Raw genomic sequence first — 23,160 nt, 5'->3', positions numbered from 1 at the left:
TAAATAGGGAAATAGGGTTACAACCCTCCCCTGCTCAGACATGATGTTTAGTTTTAGGTGAAAGTTTTGAGTAAATGTTATATAAAAGATTAATAGAAAAAAAAATCTTGATAAAGATCACACCAGCAAGCTTTAACCTGATCAGAAAATCAGATAAAAAATAACCCTGAGGTGAAATGATGACTTTATGCTATTTATTGTTTGTATGTTTTTTTATTTATGTTTATGTACTTTTAAGAATTACAACTTTGTCTGTCTCCTCCACACCTTCTCCTGCAGAGAATATTAGGCCTATTGTTATTATTATTATTTTTTTTTTTTTTACAGAAGCGTGGATTTATCAATAAATACAGTAAACGATCATTTGGAACAGATGGCCAGTCCTTTTTTCTTTTTCTCTCTCTCTTTCTTTTTAGTTGAAGAAATATCAAAACAAATAATACAATACAATACATTTCAAATACGTGGGGGAGGTATTAACAGTATTATAGGAATACACTACTACTAGAGTGTACATGCTTGTAAAATTATAGCTTTTTGTTTCTTCGAGGGCAATATTGACTCAATATAATGCTTCACTTCATTCTTAAATGCAATAAAACATGTTTTTCCCCTGAAATTTTCATTTATGAATGTGAAATTTAGCCATCAAAAAAAAAGCATGTCATTTGTGGAGGAAAACCTGAGCCCTGTTATACATATTCACTTAATTAATATTTTGCTTTCACTTCCATGATCAACCCAGTTAAGGAAGTACCTCGTAGTAACTTGTGACGTTGAAGGAATATGGAATATCTATTGGCTGGAATTTCAGAGACTAATAGCCGTTCGCTCAGAGTCCTCAGGCACATTTCACCAGTTTACAGGAGACTACTGAGACGTCTAGAACAAATATTCAGTCATTTCTCTAGAACGATTCTTACTGACGAAACTGTTTCTCAGGCGACAGCAATGATGCGATCTGTTGTGCTTTTGCTCCTCGGAGCTCATCTTGCCTATGCTGGTGAGTACATTATTTTAATATGACAGTAGAAGCTGCATTTATTTGTCAGAGTGAAGTTTGGCGAGTTATTCTATTACACTAAAAATACCTCTATGAACAGCCCATGTTGAGACTCAACATGAGTCAAATTTCGTTTTTTGACAGTTTCCAAAATAGGTATTGGCCTACGCATTTAGCATATTTTCATATGATTCTAAAAAACATATTAGCCTACCTAACTTGGAACTTAGTGCATTATGTATGACATTTACATTTTGATGAATATGTATCCTTTACTGAAAAAATATTCTTAGCTAAAAAATAATAATTATAGGCCTACTTACTGAGAAAATGGAATTCTTGAGTATTGTAAATTAAAGGAAAGGAAACGGAAATTAAAGGCAAATAGCATGTAGTACCAAATTATTTGTTTGTTGGTTTGAGTTTTTTTTTTTAAAACTCAAAATGTTTTTTGTTTAATTAAAAAACACATAGCATTATAGATATATCATGCTATAGTTTGTTGTATCAGATGCTTCAGTTTCATTTCTGACCTGAGAAACGGTTTTCTACCCAGAGAACGATGACGAACTAGGGCCTACTTGCTAAAGCAACTAAACAGTGGTCTACTTTTAATTAGAAATAAGCCGTATAATATATATATATATATATATATATATATATATATATATATATATATATATATATTTCCATGTATTGGAATAAAGCCCATTAATAGCAGAGAAAATCAAAATAAGGAAATCCTGCTGTTTAAAATAACCAATTATCAACTGGAAAAAAATCGCCTGAGAGAAATATACTTTTTGTCCACTAGATGGCACTATAAGGCCTCGAATCAACCCTTCCTTCCTGCCAATTATAATAAAAACTTTTCTGTGAAATAGACTAATTGAATATTACAAATCATTATTGTTACAATTTTGATTTTTTCATTCTATTATTGCAGCTTTTTAAATAATACATTTAGTAATGTGTCTTATTTTACATTGAGAATTGAAATTTGTGAATCTGTATATAACTTATCCACTGTTTACTGTATTAATATGCATGTCTTGTTATCTGTATTCTTGTGTTATTGGACTCAGAGCTTCTTGGCCAATAAAGCTGTTTCTGAGTCAATATTATTCTAATTAAAAGCACATCTTGCTATATATTATATGCATTTTTAGTCACATAACTGACAAGGTCCCATTAAATGTGGTAACTCAGAAAACGTTGGGTTACATTTAATTTTAGTGTTGGAGTTACAGTGTAATTTTACATTTAAGTACTCAGTAGTAAAAATTAAGTAAATGTAGCCTACTTACTATAGGGTTATGAGTAGGGTGTGGTTTAGGGTTAGTAAGTAAATATGCAACATTTATATATGCAACTACATGTAACATGTATACTAATATAAAGTGTTACCAAAATTTTAATATGAACAACTCGATGGTAAACTTTGTAGGCAAACTTTAAGTTGGCTTGGAAAAGCCTAAGTTTGAAAAAGTTTTAAACTGTTCTAGCATGGTTTAACATGATTTACCATATTTCTAGTATCCATTTTGTCTAGCATTTATACCACATTGCTAGCATGATTTAGCATGTTTTAACATGACCATGGATGGTTGGATGGATCATCAAGATTAGTTAGAAAGAAAGAGAGATTGGAGATAGATACATAGATGGATTAGTTAGAAAGATAGATAGATTAGTTAGAAAGAAAAAATGATAGATTAGTTAGAAAGAAAGAAAGATAGATTAGTTAGACATAAAGAAAGATTAGTTTGAAAAAGAAAGAAAAGTCAAAAAGAAAGAAAGAAAAGTAAAAAAGAAAGAATGGTTAGAAAGGAAGAAAATAAAAAAGAAAGAGTTAGAAAGAAAGAAAGAAAGAAAGAAAGAAAGAAAGAAAGAAAGAAAGAAAGAAAGAAAGAAAAAGGATTAGTTAGAAAGAAAGAAAGAAAGAAAGAAAATGGATTAGTTAGAAAGAAAGAGATTAGTTAGAAAGAAAGATTAGTTTGAAAAAAGAAACTAAGAAAGAAAAGTAAAAAAGAAAGAAAAAAGAATAGTTAGAAAGGAAGAAAAGTAAAAAAGAAAGAATAGTTGGAAGAAGGAAAGAAAGAGAAAAATAGAAAGAAAGACAGAAAGAAAGAAAGAAAGAAAGAAAGAAAGAAAGAAAGAAAAAGAAAGAAAGAAAGAAAGAAAGAAAGAAAGAAAGAAAGAAAGAAAGAAAATGGATTAGTTAGAAAGAAAGAGATTAGTTAGAAAGAAAGATTAGTTTGAAAAAAGAAACTAAGAAAGAAAAGTAAAAAAGAAAGAATAGTTGGAAGAAGGAAAGAAAGAGAAAAATAGAAAGAAAGAAAGAAAGAAAGAAAGAAAGAAAGAAAGAAAGAAAGAAAGAAATGTTAGGAAAAAATAAAGAATAGTTATAAAGAATGAATGAAAGAAAGAGATTAGTTAGAAAGAAAGATTAGTTAGAAATAAAGAAAGATTAATTTGAAAAAAAGAAAGAAAAGTAAAAAAGAAAGAATAGTTAGAAAGGAAGAAAGGCAAAAAAGAAAGAATAGTTGAAAGAAAGAATTTTTATGATTTTTTATATTATTTTTTAAGAAAACTGAAGCTCAAATCAGTCTGAAAAGGTCAGAACAGTCTGAAGGTCTGACCCGAGTTTGGAGCTCGTATAGCTTTAACGGTCTAGGAGGAGATACAGTCTAAAATTTGGCTCAGAAGAAGAGGAAGAAGAAGAAGAAGAAGAAGTTTAAGTACATCAGTAAATTGGCTTTTCCAAGCCAACCTAATTACATATGAAGCAGAAAGAGTTTGTATCAAATGAAATATTGCAATATAGATAATTGCTTTTAACTATAGTTGTAGCAATATAGATAATTGTTTATTATAGAATTCATTTTTTTAATAAAGTGTAATGATCAATCTCAATATTCATGTAATTCTGACTTATGTTAATTTTGAACAAGCTGTATGCAAGGATATCTAATTTGAGATGAATACTAAAATTACAATCTCTCTGTGTGTGTCTCCGTCCGCAGGAACACACTCTCTGAAATACTTCTACACTGCTGTGTCTGGAGACATTGACTTCCCAGAGTTCACTACTGTTGGTCTGGTGGATGAAGGGCCGTTTATGTACTTTGATAGCAATGCAATGAAAGCTGTGCCGAAGACAGAGTGGATGAGACAGAGTGTGGGAGCAGATTACTGGGACAGTGAGACTCAGACCAGCATTGGCAACCATCAGAACTTCAAAAACAACATCCAGATCGCAAAGGAACGCTTTAACCAGTCAAAGGGTAAGTTAATAACAAAACCAACAGACAAAGCCAATATGATCAAATACAGATTTTGGTATATTTTTTCAGATTCTCAAGAGCATGTAAATGGTTAACTCATACGTAATTTAATGAATAATCACTTACAGATGTAAGTACAGCATTCCTTTATTCTGTTATTGTCTGCACAGAATGATTTACTGTTAGCCCAAAATAATGTGAAGCTTCAATCATTCTTTTGCTCTAAATCTCAAACTCCGACCATCTTACACCGATAAATAATGCAGCAATGTTGTTGATAGAAGGAAATGTCTGTTTGTTTCTTTTATTATTTTCAGTATTTATTATCAGTCAAACACTAATATCCATACAAATGCATTTAAAATAAGCGTACACATTCATTTGTTTATTTGGGTTTCAGTTTAGCATGTTTAGTATGGGACAGAAGGAGAAGAGTTCATTACACCGTTCGATCTCTCTTTCTAAATAATCTTTATTTATTGATTTATTTCTAACTAATATTTCTTTCTTTAAATAATCTTTTTATTTCTGTCTAATCTTTCTTTCTAACTAATCTTGATTTCTAACTAATCTTTATTTCTTTCTAATATTTCTTTTTTACTAACTAATATTTTTCTTTCTGACTAATCTTTTTTCAATCATTCTTTATAATCTTATCTTATCCGTCTTATCTTTCTTTCTTTCTTTCTAACTAATATTTTTCTTTCTTACTAAATAATCTTTTGCTTTCTTTCTTTCTTTCTTTCTAAATAATCTTTTTTTCTTTCTTTCTAACTAATATTTATTTATAACTAGTCTTTTTCTTTCTTTCTTTCTTTCTTTCTTTCTTTCTTTCTTTCTTTCTTTCTTTCTTTCTTTCTTTCTTTCTTTCTTTCTTTCTTTCTTTCTTTCTTTCTTTCTTTCTTTCTTTCTTTCTTTCTTTCTAAATAATCTTTTTCTTTCTGTCTAATCTTTTTTCTTCCTTCCTTTATAATCTTTCTTTCTTTCTAACTAATCTTTATTTATTTCTAGCTAATATTTTTCTTTCTTACTAAATAATCTTTTGCTTTCTTTCTTTCTAATCTTTCTTTCTTTCTTTCTAACTAATTTTTCTTTCTAACTCGTCTTTCTTTCTTTCTAAATAATCTTTTTCTTTCTGTCTCTTTTTTCAACCTTTATAATCTTTCTTTCTTTCGTTCTTTCTTTCTTTCTTTCTAAATAATCTTTTTCTTCCTGTCTAATCTTTTTTCTTTCTTTATAATCTTTCTTTCTTTCTTTATAACTAATATTTTTCTTTCTTTCTAAATCTTTTTCTTTCTGTCTAATCTTTTTTTCTTTCTTTCTTTCTAACTAATATTTTTCTTTCTAATCTTTTTTCTTTCAACTAATCTTTCTATCTATCTATCTATCTATCTATCTATCTATCTATCTATCTATCTATCTATCTATCTATCTATCTATCTATCTATCTATCTATCTATCTATCTATCTATCTCTTTCTTTCTTTCTTTCTAACTAATATCTATCTTTATATCTGTCTATCATCTATCTCTTATCTATCTATCTATCTATCTATCTATCTATCTATCTATCTATCTATCTATCTATCTAATCTTTTCGTTCTTTCTAACTAATATTTCTTTCTTTCTTTCTAAATATATCTTTTCTTTCTAACTAATCTTTCTTTCTTTCTAAATATTTTTTGAAACAAACAAATTACAAACAGAAGCACAAATAAATGCAATAGAATAAAGATACAACTGAAATAAAGAGTAGAGTTTTTCAGGTAGATCTAACAGAAATGTTGAGGAACAGGAATACTACCAACTATAATTTTTACAATATTATTACAGAATTATAACAAAATTATTAACAGTTAAAACGATTGACTTTTTAAAAAATGTTGTTTTATGAATATTTATGACAGACTTCTGCAGATTTATTTATTTATATTTATATAGCCTTGTTCTAGTAGTGTGTAAAAGGCTCTGTGTTGTTTATTGCTGATCACACCTGCTGTAACCTCTCTCTCTCTCTCTCTCTCTCCCCCTCGAGCAGTTCTGGGTTGCTGTACTTTGCCAACCTGGCTTTTGCTTAAAAAAAAATTGTCTCACTTGCTGACAGTCTACAATGAAACAAATCATAAAGCAAATATAAACAGTTAAAAAAAATATTTAAATTAATATTAAGGTATATTAAAAGTAGTAAAAAATGATTAATTCTCATTTCCGAAACAGAAGTTCTCTCTACCGCAACTGGCCTTAAATGATTGCGGTGTATGAGATTGGTGTTACGGAGGACGAGGTACCTTGGTATGTTTTGTAAACAATACAGAAGCCATGATGACTTATTTACTCAGTGCATATAATTAGACATTAATGAGGTATAATTTTATAAAAAAAAAAAAAAAATGTAAATCTAACAATTTTCTAAATGCAGAAAACTACTTGCTTCGGGAATGATAATCAATATGTCATGTACACATTTTGACAAGCGAATATTTAACATTTAATTGAAGAAATATAAAGAGATCTTCTTACCTGGTAGCCATCTTGAAGGAACTAGCCCACGTGTTTCTTCATTCAATATCAAACTTTATTTAAATTCTGAATGTGCGTTTAAACAGTCCTCGAAAAATGATGCGGAGGATGAGAACATCAGTCACGGACACATAATTTTCCTACTTTTTTCATTATTATTATACATGAATTTTCAGTTAATTATTTTTCTGTCATCTGAAACAATCTAGTCGAACATCCATTTATTTTTTTCTGATTTTTATTTTATTTTAATTTGTTTAAATAACAATACATAACATACATTCAGTTAAGCTGGACGCATTACAGTATTGAGAATTTTCGCTGAAAATACAGTGAAATAGAAAAAAAAATTATTCCCACGTTGAAATTACACATTGTGCAAAGTAGAGATCAGTATTGTCTTTATTGTGATGCTTTTTTATATTACTAAATAACATGTTTAATATTTAAAATCATTAGTGACGTGTTGTTTTAAATCAACCAATCAATCTAATCAACTCCACTCCAACTTCCATTCTTCACGAAAGATGGATAAAAAGATGCTTGGGAAACAAAAACCTTGAAAAAATGATATATGACCCGCCAAATCCATGGCCGAATCACAGATGCTGATTCACACAGGACTAATATTATCACATGACCTCGGTGTTCAGTGTAATATGGTAGATCATTTGCGGGGAAATTTTTACAAATTTACAAATTACAGACATGGCTGATTCACACAGGATTAAGATCACAGATTACCTCTACAATCATGACAAATGACTAGAGGTCACCAGGTAACTCTAATCCCGTGCGAATAGTGCTTTATAGTCGGCGAGTGTTTAATGCATAGTTTCAGTCAGGATAGGTGGCTGTACAGAAGCGCACGACGAAGGAGATATATTTAAGGAGACTTTAAATATAGTAATCAAAACAATAAACAGAAGAATCAATGAGGAGGAACATAACCACAATCACACTGACGTTAAACAAAGCTAGACAATGAACAGACAGAAACACACCTGAACTGAACTAACACAATCATTTAGAAACCATAGTGACAAACGAGGAGAGAACTGAACTAATTAACAGAGGATGAACAAAGATGAACAGAGAAACAGATGCAAAAACAAACTCAAAACCTGACAGTTTTAACATCTGTTCAGATTTAAATAAGTATGTTATCCTATTTAAGAGGATTCATTTTACTGACTATCTTTTCCAATCAGACTTTTCCCCACAGCATATGATAAAAACTCTCAAAAATCCCATAATACTGACAGAATGGTCAAACTCAAATCGTCAAAAAAAGTCAAATGTAACCAGACACACACACATCTCTCTTTGGTGTTTCTGTTAGCAGACGCTCTGACTGTTGTGTTTGATAGAGCCTACAACAATTCTCTCATTTATTTCACAGAAATCTACAGTGACCATTTAATCAATAGATGCACGCCATTATGTGTATTATGTTTTTGTCAATCACAGTGTAGACTTTCCATTGGATTCTGATGTTTTTATACTGAGCTAATGATATTTTCTATAGGCTACCCTTAAAACCTAAACTTAAAGGGTTAGTTCACCCAAAAATGAAAGTTTTGTCATTTACTCACTCTCATGTCGTTCCAGAAGAATATTTATACCGCCTTTATAAGATAATCATCTTTTGGCCAAATTCTAAGGCAGAATCACATGCTTCTTTCACGGAGGATACAATCCCATAATGCATTGCATGAAATAATCCATATAGTTCTGAAAATTATAAAACAAAATAGTTTCATAGAATTAAAAACGGATTATTTTACACAATATCTGTGTATGCATATTTATGTTTATTACAGTATCACATTTGGCAATATGCTAACGACAAACTGAATGGATTGTGAGTTTGTACAGTTGAGCAGTGCTATATTAATGATGCATGTGTTCGCTGTCTATGTGTAGTGCATCCGAACCGGTCACTTATGAGTCTCCGTTTCATTCAGGATGCTGTCTATGTAGAGTGAGATTCAGCTCATTGTGTTTTAGATCAGAGTCCAGACGGACATACAGTGAATCAGAGCAGGACAGTGGAGCAGCGGCGCTGGTCTCTCTTATATGTGCTGTGTTAGACGCTGTCACTGAGAATCCCCACCAGACCTATAACCACCTTAACCAGCAGCTCCAGCAACTAGACCAGCAGTAACCCACAGAAACCATCCAGACCCAGCGCTTGAGTTCCTGCAGGTCTCAGCTGCTCTCGACAGGGTTTCACTGTATCTGAGTGCGGGAGAACGAGATGCAGAACCTCAGAAGAGAGACAGGACTCAGAGTAGTGAGACGGCACCCGACAGACAGACGCGGAGAGACAGACGGCCGGCAGATTCACAGGAGATCGACAGCTGACGGCTCGTCGTAATTAATGACAAACTGTCACGATGTTTGAATGGCTTTTAGTTCAGATGTCACGTGAGTCTCCACGGGTCCCCATTGTGTGTGCGAGGTTCAGACCCCACTGTTCCCACGGCGATAAGGGCCGAAACAAAAGACTGATGCCGAAGACTAGATATATAAAGACGGTGCACTCGTATTACTATGATTGGGAGAAAGTGCGAAGGGTAATATGGCAGAATAAGTCCCGCCTTCTAAGTAAAAGAGCCAATCGCCAACTGGTAAAGTCATGACGTCACTGCAGCTGCTGTTAGAAGCTCCGGTCGCTATAGAAACAGTCGCTGTCCTGAGACGAACGCTTGTGACTGCGCATGCGCATCGGCTGATCCAGCCTGAAAAATGCTGTTTTTGTCATGATTTGAGCGTTTAGAAATAAAATTTATGAGACAGTTGTTGTCAGATTTCATTGGGGATTTAAAATATGAGGTTTAATCGTGAGCTTGGCGAACAGCTTTGGAGAATTTGATGTTTCCGCAGTCTAAGAGAGAGGAGCTGCACTTGCGAGACTGAAACAGAAGCGTTTCAAAGATGGCTGTCAGGGAAATGACTCGCTGAAACAGACTTTGCTGATGCAGAACACTGAACTGCTACAACAGCACAACATGTTTCCATAGTTACTGTACGTTCGTCAGCTGACCCTCTGTAAATATCAGGAACTCTGTGTGTGTGTGTGCACACATATTGTACAACTATTTGTACAGAAAACTAACATACAATGTAATTTTCCGTTAGAAGCTGAATTATTAGTGGTGCTTGCCAAAGACAAGGCATCAGTATTGTTATTGCTCATGCTTCTTCTTCTTCTCGGGGTGCGATGTTCCCCCGGGGGCGAAAAAGTGCCCGAAAAAATCCCATGAACCCGAAAAACTTTGACGGGTCATATAGCTCTGAGCGAGGATTTGGCAGAAACGTGCGGTTTACCACAGTTGAAGAGGCTGGCAGGCTCTGTAAGAACATACCTCACAATGAGGTAAAAGTTGTACCCCTGGGGCGCAAGAGCTGCCCAAAGTTGATATAGACATACTATGGCGAAGAACGGCCCGTGAAACGCATGCATGTTTTTCCTACTATGCTAAATTGCATAGGGATTTTGTATTGAACATAACTCTGGATCAAAGTGTCATAGAGACAAGGGGGCGGGCTCATTTTACTCAGACGACCAATCAGTTTCTCAGAATCATTGTGAAGCTATCAAGCCACGCCCTAGCAACCATTTAGAGCACCATAGCAACAAGTTCCATAGACTTCCATTGAAAGAGATCAAAGGGATATTTTTGGATAGAAGTGTCATAGAAACACGAGGGTGGTCTCGATTGACTCTGGGCAGCAAACAGCCAATCAGGAATCATCTCAACACTTCCTAGCCCCGCCCTAGCAACCATTGTCGAGCACCTTAGGAACCAATATCCACAGAGCAATATCTTCCATTCTGAATGTCACAGAGGCATGGGAGTTGGTTTATATCATTCATACTGACAAGGAGCCTTTGGAGTTTCATCATTGGCAGCTCACAAGCAACTCCATAGCAACCAAACAGAGTACCCTAGCAACCGTTTAACAAGACCTATATCTCTGCATCAGAACATCAAATAGTGATGAGGGTTGGCTCTTTCGACTAAATCAAATCATGCTAGAACGTGGTAAATTGTGGTAAATCATTCTAGAAACATGGTAAATCATACTACAATGGTAAATCGTGGTTAATCATGCTAGAACATGGTAAATTGTGGTAAACTATAGTAAATCATGGTAAACCATGCTAGCAATGTGGTAAATTGTGTTAGCATCATGCTAATCATGCTAGCATCTTGCTAAAAGCATATTAGCAACATGCTAATAATGCTAGCAACATGCTAATCATGCTAGCATAATGCTAAAACATGCTAGCATAATGTTAGCAAAATGCTAATCATGCTAGCATAAAGCTAAAAAATGCTAGCATAATGTTAGCAAAATGCTAATCATGCTAGCATGATGCTAGCAACATGTTAATCATGCTAACAACATGCTAATCATGTTAGCATAAAGCTAGCAAAATGCTAATTGTGTTAGCATCTTGCTAAAAACATGCTAATCCAGTGCTGAGTTCTAGTTTATTATTATTATTCCATCCTGAAACTCTTAATGATTGTGATCAATGTTTCCAGTTGTTTTTGTTCTTGCTGAGCAAAACCAGCTTATAAAATGCTCTTTTAAATAGAAACCACAACAATCCAATTTAACACAAATTAATTAATAAAATATAAATGAATAATAATTGATTATACTTATTTATAAATATTTTGATATAAATACTAAAATACATTAACTAATTAATATAGAGGCCATTACAGTTGTTTTGTGTTGCTTTCTTGAAAAGAAAGATAAAAACTCTAGTACTGTTATAGTACGCATCATTATTCCATGATTGTATTTACACACACAGTTTCTCACATCTTCATTTTAATACTGTGGATGGACTCCAGATGAAACGCTGTTCATTCATTTATCTGTAATTCAAGAAATCGCTCCCCTTTTCCCAACATATTTTTTAGTCAATCTCCTGCTCATCAGAAGTGTAAGTTCACACACACACACACACACGTCCAGTAGAGGAACATTGATGTTGACTCAGTGTGTGTATAGAAGAGTCTCCTGCAGAGTTCAGCTCCAGCTCTGCTCTCACACACACCGGACTGTCATTGTTCAGTCGTCCTGAGCCTGAGATCAGCTGATTCTGTGTAATTCAGACTGGAGCTCAACTCTCCAGGATGATGATGGTCCTCCAGGAGTAGATTCAATACTGCTGATTTACACTGTTATTGTGGTAAAGTTGAGTCACTCTTTAACCGTGCGAAGAGTCTTAATAAGTATGATATCAAATGTAACCAGATTAGGTCACTTCAGAGACGTCTGCTCTTTGCTGTCGAGAAACTGTCCTTTCTACTTTCTCCATCAGTTTAAACATAGTGATGTCCGCTGTATGATGCATGATAGAAACACAAGAAGAGATGAATATGCAAACTCACGTCAGACTTTACTCAACAGAAGCTCGCTAAGCATACTGACATAAGCAAACAAACCCAGAGCATGTATTCCAAAACAGACCTCAATAATAGAACAAAGATGTCTGCTAGGCTGATATACAACAATAGTAAAGGCATACAAGAGTGTAAAAGAAGGTCAATAGATGAGTAAGGACGGGAACAGAAAGAATTTAACAATTCTGTTTCTGAGACACGGTTCCAGTTCATTACCCGATCCATTAATGATTCTTTTAAAAATAATTGATCATAACTAGAATCAACAAACACATTAAACAAAAACAATATTATTTTTGGTAACATTTCTTTTTGAATAAAAGTACCATTTATTATGACAGAACGCTCTTCCTGATGTGTGTCTTTAACAACCAGTCAGTAACTGATTTAAGTCACACAAGCCTAAAATACACACAATACAGTCACGGTTCACGATTTGTTTTGATTGGATATGATGAGAATCATATGACATCCGTGCAGTGAATAAGTCAACAACTGCTCTGACTGATTCAGTCAGTGAGAGATTCAGTCAAACCGATGATTCAGAGCGGTTCATAAGAGTCATTGATTCAGATTACACTGATCGCGCAGTACGTTTGCTGTCGTGTTCGAGAACATCGCTATAGAAATCATGTGTGTTTATTGTCTTTGTGTTATTTCACATCTCTCTCATTATAATAAATTCAGACGATACACTCACATCTCAGTTAAATAATCATTTCTTTTGCTGTGTTGCTGTAGATTCAGCGGTTAAAAAACACTGTCAGAGTATTTCAGTGCAGCGTCTGTCAGAATCAGTGGAAGAAGAACCGACTCAAACAAATGTCAGAAATCATTCAGCTCCTTATTTGTAAGAAAAGAAACCAGTTCTGTTTTAGAGAAAGTATCTCTGACTGCTGTGTTTGATAAACCGACAACAATTCACTAATTTCTTTCTCAGAAATCTGTGGTGACGGTTTAATCAATAGATACACACCATTATGTGTATTATGTTTTTATCTATCACAGTGTAGACTTTCTATTAGATTCTATTGTTTTTATACTGAGCTAATGATATTTTCTATGGGCTACCTTTAAAACCTAAACTTATAGGGTTAGTTCACCCAAAAATGAAAGTTTTGTCATCATTTACTCACTCAGTTGTTCCAAACCCGTAAGACTTCTGTTCATCTTCGAAACACAAATGAAGATATTTTTAATGAAATGTGAGAGATTTCTGTCCCTACATTGAAAGTCTTTTCCACAAGAACTAATGAAGTTTGTTCTCGCGTGTCAAGCAAGTTGAGCTTCTGTTTATGTTTGCTGATCATCAGTGTTTATATGTGAATAAAAGACTGAATTAAATCTGCTCATCATATAAAGCGATTATGTCTCTTCAGAAGACTTGGATTAAACAGCTCGATTCATATGGATTTATTTTATGATCTCCTTATGAATGTTTTGGGTGAACAGTCTTTTTCAATGGAGGGACAGAAATCTCTCATTTCATTAAAAATATCTTCATTTGTGTTTTAAAGATAAACAAAAGTCTTATGAGTTTGGAATGACATGAGGGGCAGTAATTGTTGTGTTTCCATGTTTTCTGGGTACTTTCCATAGATTGTTAAAAAAAATATCCCGTTAAATTTACGGTAAAAAAGTGGCAGCTGTCGTTCCCAGAAATTCCCTAAAAAAATACTGTCAATGTTTCCTGTATATTTTACAATTATTGATTTATTGATATAATGTTAATATACTTACTTTAACTACCAAAATCTCGCCTATTAAAAAGCCACATGATAGTTCATCGTAAGTGTTGTAAGGCCTGTTCATAAAACATGGTTAACACTCGTATATTATAGACAGTGCACAGAGTCACACACAAACACAAAACACCATCAGGGAAACACACACGACACTAAAATAATGCAATAAACATAAACCAAATAACATCAATTGTAACACAAAACACACTAATGTACATTACTGATAACACAAATAACAAGAAACAATGTGATGTGTAACACAGTGACTTCTGGGAATGTCCTTTTACTGTTTTCTTTACCATTAATTATATGGTAATTAATAGTTTTTACTTGCAAAAAAACATACATTTGACAGTATTTTACAATAGAATACATTTTCACTGTTTATGGTGTCTATCTATTCTATCTATTGATCTTTCTTTCTATCTATCACTATAAACATCCACCTGAAAACCCTAGCAACGCATAGCAACCACCCAGAGTACCCCAGCAACCACATCGCAACACACTAGCAAAATCCCCAAGTACCTTAGTAACCACATAGCAACATCCTAACAACCACCCAATACCCTAGCGACTACATAGCAACACCCTAGCAACCACCTAGCAAACATTCAGAACATCCTAGCAACCACACAGCAACCAACAAGAATGCCCTATAGCTACTTCATAGCAACACCAGGCAAACGTCTAAAAACCACACAGAACACCCTAGAAACTGCATAGCAACCATGCAGAACTTCAAACTTTAAGCTTTTTATAATACTGTACTTCAAAATTCAAACTGCTTCAAACTTCAAGCTTTTTGAATAAAAATTTACTCATCTAGTTTATAATCTTATTTTCTTTAACAGGACCTAAAAATGTCCCCACAATATATTAAAACAATCACACAATATCATCTACAGAGCATCTGCAGCTGGATTGTGGCACATTCATTTATTCTTTTACTCCGACTGTGAACAAAGAAAAGTTGTTATTCTTAGAATCGAGACACATGAGACGGTCAAGGGTGAAATAGGTCACAGTTTCCACAGTATCTCAGATTTAAAAAGAAAAGAAAATATGAACACATGAATCACACACAGGCTGGGGATTCTGTAGAATGAACTCTTATGAACTATTACAATGGTAAAGTTGAGTCACACATCAACAGTGTGAAGTTGAGTTGAGTTGAGTTGAACTTTATTGTCCATTCTGTTTGTCACAGAGCGGAAATTTATCTTTGACACTGGTGACATAAATACATTCACATTACTGTTTAAAAAAACACATTGAACATTGCACATTTACAACACTAATACAAAAATATATACTAAATACTAAAATTATACAATTTAACACCGTTAAAGAAGAGTCTTGATAATTTTGCTAAGAGATCAACCAAAGGGAGTTTTGCAACCAGAGTAGGTTACTTCAGAGACATCTGCTCTGAAACACTACTCTTTCTAATGTTTCTATGAGATTATTCATAATAAAATAGAGAAAAAGAAGGGAAATGGATGAGTAGGGTGGGAATTACAGAATTGAACAGTTCTGGTTCTGAGAGACAGATCTGGTGAATGAATAATTCAAAAAACACTTTTAAATCAGTGAGAGATTCAGTCAAACTGATCATTTAAAAAAAGACCAACAGATTAAAAAGAGACCGTCCATAAGAACCATTTATTGCCATTATTATTGAATACACAGCTGCACAGTATGATTTGTGAATGCTCTTTTGTGGAACCAGACATCACAATATACATCCATGTTGTTTGTTTATTGTCTTTGTTTTATTTCTCAGCATCTGGTCTTTTTCTCTCATCATAATAAACTCACGACTCAGCTAAAATATTGTTTACCGGTATTTATAATTTTTTGATAGAATGGAGGCTAAAATACAAAAAAAATATGTTCAGTCAGATTTATTTGATTCTAAATCAGACATGTTGGGACTTTCTGAGTGACTGATGATTTTAACTTCATTGTATAAATTGATTAATTATACAGATACATTCAATCTGTCTCTTTTCCTCAGGTGTGCACACATATCAGCAAATGTACGGCTGTGAGTGGGATGATCAGACTGGAGCAAAAGATGCGTTCCTGCAGTATGGATATCATGGAGAGGACTTTGTGTCTCTGGATTTTAAGGAGATGAGATTTATTTCCCCAGTGCAGCAAGCATCCATCTCTGTACAGAAGTGGAACAATGACAGAGGCAAAATTGAGGGTCACAGAAATTACTTCAGCACTGTGTGCATTGAGTGGCTGCAGAAGTATGTTGATTATGGAAAGAGCAGCCTGCAAAGAAAAGGTACATCAGTTCTTATCCAGCTTTGATTATAAAGCCCTACATGTTTTGTTAAAAAAAAAAAAATAGTGTACACTAGAATTGTCATTGCAAAAAATAGTTTTGTCACTTGAGATATCTTTAAATTCTGTAGTGTTCTTTCCTCCAGAGTATTGTTTTAATTATTTTAAGCAATATAGATCATGTGGTTTGTTTGAAGATATTAATTAAAATTGTATTCTTTAAATGACTTACTACAAAAGATCCAGGAAAAGCATGTTAATCTAATCCCATCAATCCCATCGGCTAGAAACGTATAAGCTAAAGTAGGCATTATGTGTTGTAGTGGCTAAAGCTCAGTGTTCAGTGACAGGTTACTGTACAGACTCCTTAAGTTAAGAAAACTCAGATTACTTGTGTGTTTATTTACTCGATGTGACAAAGTTTCATTGAAGGCAGGCACTGCAGGAAGACTGACAGTAGCCCAGTTTTGAGATAAGTAGAATCTGGATAAGCAGCCGTTTAGCATAGATAGATGTTCAAGCATATCAAAATGCATATTCTTTTGCTAAATTATAGGCTGGCTGTGATGACAAGGAGCTCTGTCTTAGTTCTAAATATTGAAAGTTTAGAGGAAAAATGGTTACATAGAGTGAATATACAAAACTTTATTCTTGCTTCTGCCTTAGTTGAGAACAGAGCTGTTAAAGCAGAATCTCCAGCAGACACTAATAGTGCTGGTGTATTTATCTGGGCAGTTCAACCACACTTCTAACACACATTATACAATGAATTGGATCCAACCTTCACAGTGTGTTGGTGGTTTACAAATGTCTTGTTTGGGAAGACCTCAAAATTGTGTGGCATGACACATGTCTCTCTCTCTCTCTCTCTCTCTCTCTCTCTCTCTCTCTCTCTCTCTCTCTCTCTCTCTCTCTCTCTCTCTCTCTCTCTCTCTCTCTCTCTCTTCAGTCTCTCCTCAGGTGTCTCTGCTGCAGAAGTCTTCCTCTTCTTCAGTGACGTGTCATGCTACAGGTTTTTACCCCAGTGGAGTAACAATCTCCTGGATGAAAAATGGACAAGAGCATCATGAGGATGTGGATGTCGGAGAACTTCTTCCCAATGAGGACGGAACCTTCCAGAAGACGAGCACCATCAGAGTTTCACCTGAGGAGTGGAAGAACAACCAGTTCAGATGTGTGGTGGAGCACCAGGGGGAAACCAAGGAAGAGGAGGAGATCAGGACTAATGGGGGTGAGAGAAATTACATTTAAACAGACCAATGCTATATTACAACGCATTCTCACCCCAAGGCGTCACTAAAATGACAATTTTGACCATGCTTCAATATTCGACGCTTTAGGCACCCTTTAGCGTCAGTTACATGACGCGATCCTAGGGCGTCATCTTACTGACGCTTTACCTAAGCGTCAGTTAGATGACGCGGGTAGGTTTAGGTCTGGGGTAGGGTTAGGATTAGATAGCGTCATCTAACTGACGTTAAAGGTAAAGCGTCAGCAAGATGACGCCCTAGGATCGCGTCATGTAACTGACGCTAAAGGGTGCCTAAAGCGTCGAATATTGAAGCATGGTCAAAATGATTCCCAAGGCGTCAGTTTCATGACGCCTAGGGATGAGAATGGGCTGTATATTATTGTAACAGGGATGTTGAGATGAGTGAACTACGAATGTAGTCCCTCCTGTGATCCCCATTTTTGAGTCTGTTTAGGGTTTTTACTCGCCAGAAAATAAATCCTTAAAAACAGACCAATGCTTTATTAGGATGTGTTTTTTTTTAATAGGATGTTTATTACAATTAAGAATACAATTAGGTGAAATTAGATTATTTCTCAAAGAAACTATGGCATGTGAGTGTGGTCATTCTCAGTCACAGCTTGGCTTCTTCTCTTTAACAAACTTCTTGACCTGCAGAGAGGAAACAAACAATAGAGCACAAACACAATATGATTATACCTATATTGTTTTCATATAGATGCAGATTGTCAGTTAATATACACATGTACTGCTGATCACAGTCACACACACACTGTTTGAGATGATCAGTTCTGGTTAGTAGCATTATCCGGCTCTTTGAGTAATCTGAAGTTTCCTCTGATCAGGAGATTCTCTTCCCATCATGCCGATTGTTGCTGTTCTTATTGCTGTCGTCCTGTTGATCGCCATTGGTGCCATTGGGTTTGTGGTGTATAAGAAGAAACAAGGTGAGGACACAGTTTTGGCCATACAAAGTCTGAAATATCTTAAATAGCAAATTAAGAAAAATGTAATGTTGTTTGTAACTTAAACTAAATTCAAATTGCATTGCATTTGTTTGCTTCAGTAATTTTTGTTAATGATAACAATTGTGGTTGAATATAAAAACAAATATATATTAGTGCTGTCAAATCAATTCATCGCAACTTAAATAAAAGTTTTTGTGTGTGTATAAATATATATATATATAATATTTATGTTCTACTTTACTTTTGATTTGGTGTTTATTGATTGAAACTGCTGAACTTACAGCTCACTTCTATGATTGTTTTACAGGCTTTAAACCTGTCAGCGGTAAGTTCCTCATAAACACAAATTATAAAAATTATTATAAAATCATGATGAGTTCTGCCATTGGTCATGATGTGGTTAATAGTAGTATCTTCATATATCTAAATCCATAATGTAATGTTTTGATAATGTAAAATAATACTGTAAATACAATAAAAGTTTGTCCTGAAACGTTTCTCTCTAATGCAGAACTTATAGTGATATGATACAGACAGAGTGACTGCTGTGCTAATCTAGTCTTGTATGAGCAGTCTGGTGTTTTTGTATTAATGTTGTTTTCTGTTTTAGGTTCTGATGACGGTTCTAACAGCTCAGCTCATCCACAAGCATAAAGACGTATGTGTTCTCATTCATCAGTGCCACTGTCTCAGTCCTGCGAAATGAATGAAATGTAACATGTTTCTTCTGGCATTTTAGGAGACTGGACGTGTGCGAGAATCAAGTTGAGAAAATGATGCTTGTTGTGATGCCCATCTTGCTTACCAAAATGCACATAAACACACACACACACACACACACACACACACACACACACACACACACACACACACACACACACACACACACAGATAAGATAGAGGGAGAGGGAATCATATTTCTGGGATTTATCTATTTTATGGTTCTGAATTAATTACATCTAAAAAGTAATGTTTTTGTTTCTTCACACTTTCTGTTCATCTTATGGTTAACTTTTTAATGTTATCATGTAGAAATACAGCTCATTGATTACAGAACCTAAATTAGAAAATGTGTGTATTTCTCTTAGTGACAGATGAAAACAAAGAACACAAATCATTGATTTGTAGATTTGAGAAAATTGATTTGTAGTTTTGTGACGTCAGGACTGAACATTAAAAAGAAATCAGAAAGCTGAAGTGTTTATAGTTTCCTGGGTAGAGCAGCGTCTCAGATCATTCTTTATTTGTTTCTAAAGTGACATTTTCTGTGAGATATAATATGAAGTAAATCAGGGGAAAACTGCTAACTAGTCCTGGAAAATTGTTTATCTACTGCAACATTTAAATACATTTAATTAAACTTTAAAATGGTATAGATCGAATGATTTGTGAAATGTGTCTTTTCTGTCAATTAAATTTACCACTATGTAGATTTCATAGTCTTCCTTTGTTTGTATATTTCCTTCTTTTTTATTTCCTTCTTATTTTTTAATTATTTAGATAAGCTGTAGTACAGAATAATAGTTGATTTTTGTTAAATAATTGTAGATGCTGTACTATTGAACTTTTACATATGTCTGAACAGTACAGTAAAATACAGATATTTTCCTTAATTTGAGGTTTCTAAATCTAAATTATTTACATGAATGTTTTTCTTTGTATATCGGTTGCATTCAAAAAGTTATAATGTTGTTTTGATTCTTTCGAAATAAATAAACCTCACAAAACGAGCAAGTGGCGAATTTCTTTCACACTTTTCAAATAGCAGAATTCACATTTTATCACAATTATTAACTATTGAATGAAGTTCCAAAAGGGTCATAAAGGCATCAAATATAGAAAAATGAAAGGTATTTTTTTTAAATGAATAAATAAATATGTATAGATGACAACAGTGACTGTGGTAGTTCCAGCTATCACAGACCAAACATTTAGACCACAAGATAGAAATATAATTACAGGTTCAGTAATTTTCTATTTTTAAGAAGGGGAGACACACTGTAAAAAGTGTGAATGTACAAATAGTTATATCAAATAACTCAGAATTTTTTTTGTTGTGAATTTAGTTTTTTTTTTTTGTTATTACATTGTTTAAAGCATAATACATTTTTTTAAATAACATTTTTTGAAAAAATTTATGTTCGGCTAGGTCCTCTGTAGAGGACATTAGGACTTATTTTTATTAAAAAAAAATTGTATTATTATTAAGAAGACTTGAATAAGCAAAAACAATGTTTTTTTAATCACCAATAATGTTTTAGGTTTCAGGATTTTATATACCAAACTTTGTATAAAAATGATTCTCAAATATATTATGAAAGATATAACAGAATGATTTGATTTACCATTTTGCTTTATGCAATATGTGTGTAAAATTGTCATAAGCGGATTTTCCCATTTTATACAATGTATCTATACATTGTATCTAATTTGCATATTAATGTGTTCTTGGGGCAACATGTAATGAAAAAAGAAGTGTAATAATAATGGTAGTAATTGGCTAGATTTTGATAATAATATCTAATATTTCATTGGAATATTTAAATATAATTTCTTTCCCTATTGACCTGGGTCTTCCAAAATGCCTGATAAACATGATGTAAGTCCTGGTGTCCAATACAGTGGACATGTATAAAATATATGTCTTGTTTCGTTACAGAAAGTCATAATTTGATTTGAAACCCCATAACATTTTCTTAAAATCTGTATTTATGATAAACAATTAAAAAATTGTTTGATTTACTAAATGATAATTACAAAATATTATCATATTCCATAAATGTAATCACTTAATTAATGTCAGTCATTTTAAAGTCCATAGAAAGGGAGTTGTCATTGTAAAACCTCCAAATATTTGGTATCTCTGAAAAGCCCTGAATGTGCTCTTTACAGGACGTCCAGGCTTAAACTGTGACATGCATGATGTCAGAGAAATTCACTACAATAAAATGTAGACACATTTATCTGAAAATGCCTAACTAAAGCAAAAACAAATAAAAAATGAAGTGAACTGTGACATACCAAATGAAATGATATTGTATATGTGTATGCCTCACAAGTGACATTTTATAATGATATATCAACACTGATTAACCAAACCATTAGACCAACATCTATCGAACTGATTTAACCCAAAGTAAATTTACAGTTTTTCTCGATTGCTTAAACACATTTCTTGAAACTATACCTTGTATTCTCAAAACAGTAAACACAAATCCATAACGTCTCACCCAATTCCCCAAACATCCTATTTTCAGGTCAAAATGAAGCTCTACACTCAAAACCATTCACTCTGGCTGAAAAACCCAAATTTGCCCGCCTCAGACATCACACACAAGCCCTCACAACACACACACTACAACATAGTGCTATATGAACACAAGATACACAACCAATGGATACATTGGTACATTTTTATTCATTCATGTACTACACAGTACAAAAAATAATAATAATACTGTAAGTACTTTTTTTTTTTACTCTCTCCTCTATATTTACTTACGTAAGATGTGTGTGACCATCATATGACAGTAAAAGAGCACACACAAACCTTATTCAAATGGAATTGTAGTGGAATGGTAAAGAGTGGTGCGTGACAGGAGGGCCTCCAATCAAGGATACAATATGATGAACAAGTCTAAGAATGTTCCACATATGGTTGAAATACCATCATTGGCCTAGAAAGATAACATTCTGGGAGTCAAGACTATAAAGGAGAAAGGATGCCCTCCCTTCACTGTCACACTCTGCAGCCACTCTGTGTGACTGTACGACTGCTGGCCTTTTCTTGCAAGAACATAAACTTCATCAAAGACAATTGGAAATGTTTGTCTCTTACAGTTTTTCTTTACATTCAAAACAATGTTATTTCTTCTCAAAATGGTATTTTGTTTGCAAATAACACACACAAACCATCATATGAATAGACATTTATTAGAACCAGTTGAACACTGATGTGCTCAATGTAAAACACTATGATGAATGGAAAACACTTCTTCTCCATTCATCATAATGACTTAGGCCTTTTTTTTGTTCAGTGTTATATATATATATACAGTTACAGTATATACATAAGTGTGTTGTAAAATATTTGAGAATATTGTTTTTATACTCAGCAAAATACATCGTAACAAATATATTTATTTTCCCCACAAAAACAATGTACACAGTGTACATCCCAACCAACACAAAGTTGCACATACAGTGGTCTACATACAAAACAACAGAAAAATGTACTGTACACAGTTACAGTAAAAAAAAAAACTATGCTGCATCCTCTCTTCTGTGTCAGTCTTTTATGCTAAAGCTCTGATTGCTAATGGTATACTGTGTGACAGGTTTTGCCCATGTGAGGAGTCAGTGTGCATATTTGAATGGCAGTGTGTTCCTTGTGAAAACAAGAGACTTTATGCATGAAAATTGTGCCAAATGCAGAGAATTGTGTGTAGTGTTTTGAAAAAAGTGTGTTTTAGAACTGCAATTTGAGTGTATGCAGGAATTATGCTTGTAGTTTAGCAGAATTTGTTCAGAGGGTTGGTGCATGAGTTACATGTTGTGGTCATTGTGTCTCAAGTACCAGTATTTGTGTGTAAACAATTGAGAAAAACTGGATTCAGTGATATAAATTTGTTTGTCACTTGAATTTCATCCGAGACT

At 33.7% G+C, this 23,160-nt stretch overlaps 1 protein-coding gene across 3 annotated transcripts; it reads left to right on the top strand.

Moving 5' to 3' along the window:
- The first annotated feature begins 844 nt into the window (after positions 1 to 844).
- Positions 845 to 19,941, top strand: LOC130102387 (major histocompatibility complex class I-related gene protein). Of its 3 annotated transcripts, XM_056268409.1 has the most exons (8): positions 845 to 1,003; positions 4,030 to 4,290; positions 16,007 to 16,285; positions 17,234 to 17,515; positions 18,382 to 18,483; positions 18,812 to 18,829; positions 19,115 to 19,162; positions 19,244 to 19,941. In XM_056268409.1, exons 1-7 carry the CDS (start codon positions 952 to 954, stop codon positions 19,156 to 19,158), a joined length of 1,038 nt encoding a protein of 345 aa, XP_056124384.1. In that variant the 5' UTR covers positions 845 to 951; the 3' UTR covers positions 19,159 to 19,162; positions 19,244 to 19,941. The 3 variants fall into 3 exon arrangements, with proteins under 3 accessions (XP_056124384.1, XP_056124385.1, XP_056124383.1); XM_056268410.1 differs by having other exon boundaries at positions 18,385 to 18,483; positions 19,115 to 19,941; XM_056268408.1 differs by having other exon boundaries at positions 19,115 to 19,941.
- The last annotated feature ends 3,219 nt before the right edge of the window (positions 19,942 to 23,160 follow it).

Source organism: Rhinichthys klamathensis, unplaced genomic scaffold, assembly GCF_029890125.1.
Source record: "Rhinichthys klamathensis goyatoka isolate OS25496 unplaced genomic scaffold, OSU_Roscu_1.1 h1tg000271l_1, whole genome shotgun sequence".
In the NCBI taxonomy this organism is placed as follows: Eukaryota; Metazoa; Chordata; class Actinopteri; order Cypriniformes; family Leuciscidae; genus Rhinichthys; species Rhinichthys klamathensis.
This window is presented reverse-complemented; position numbering and strand designations above follow the sequence as displayed.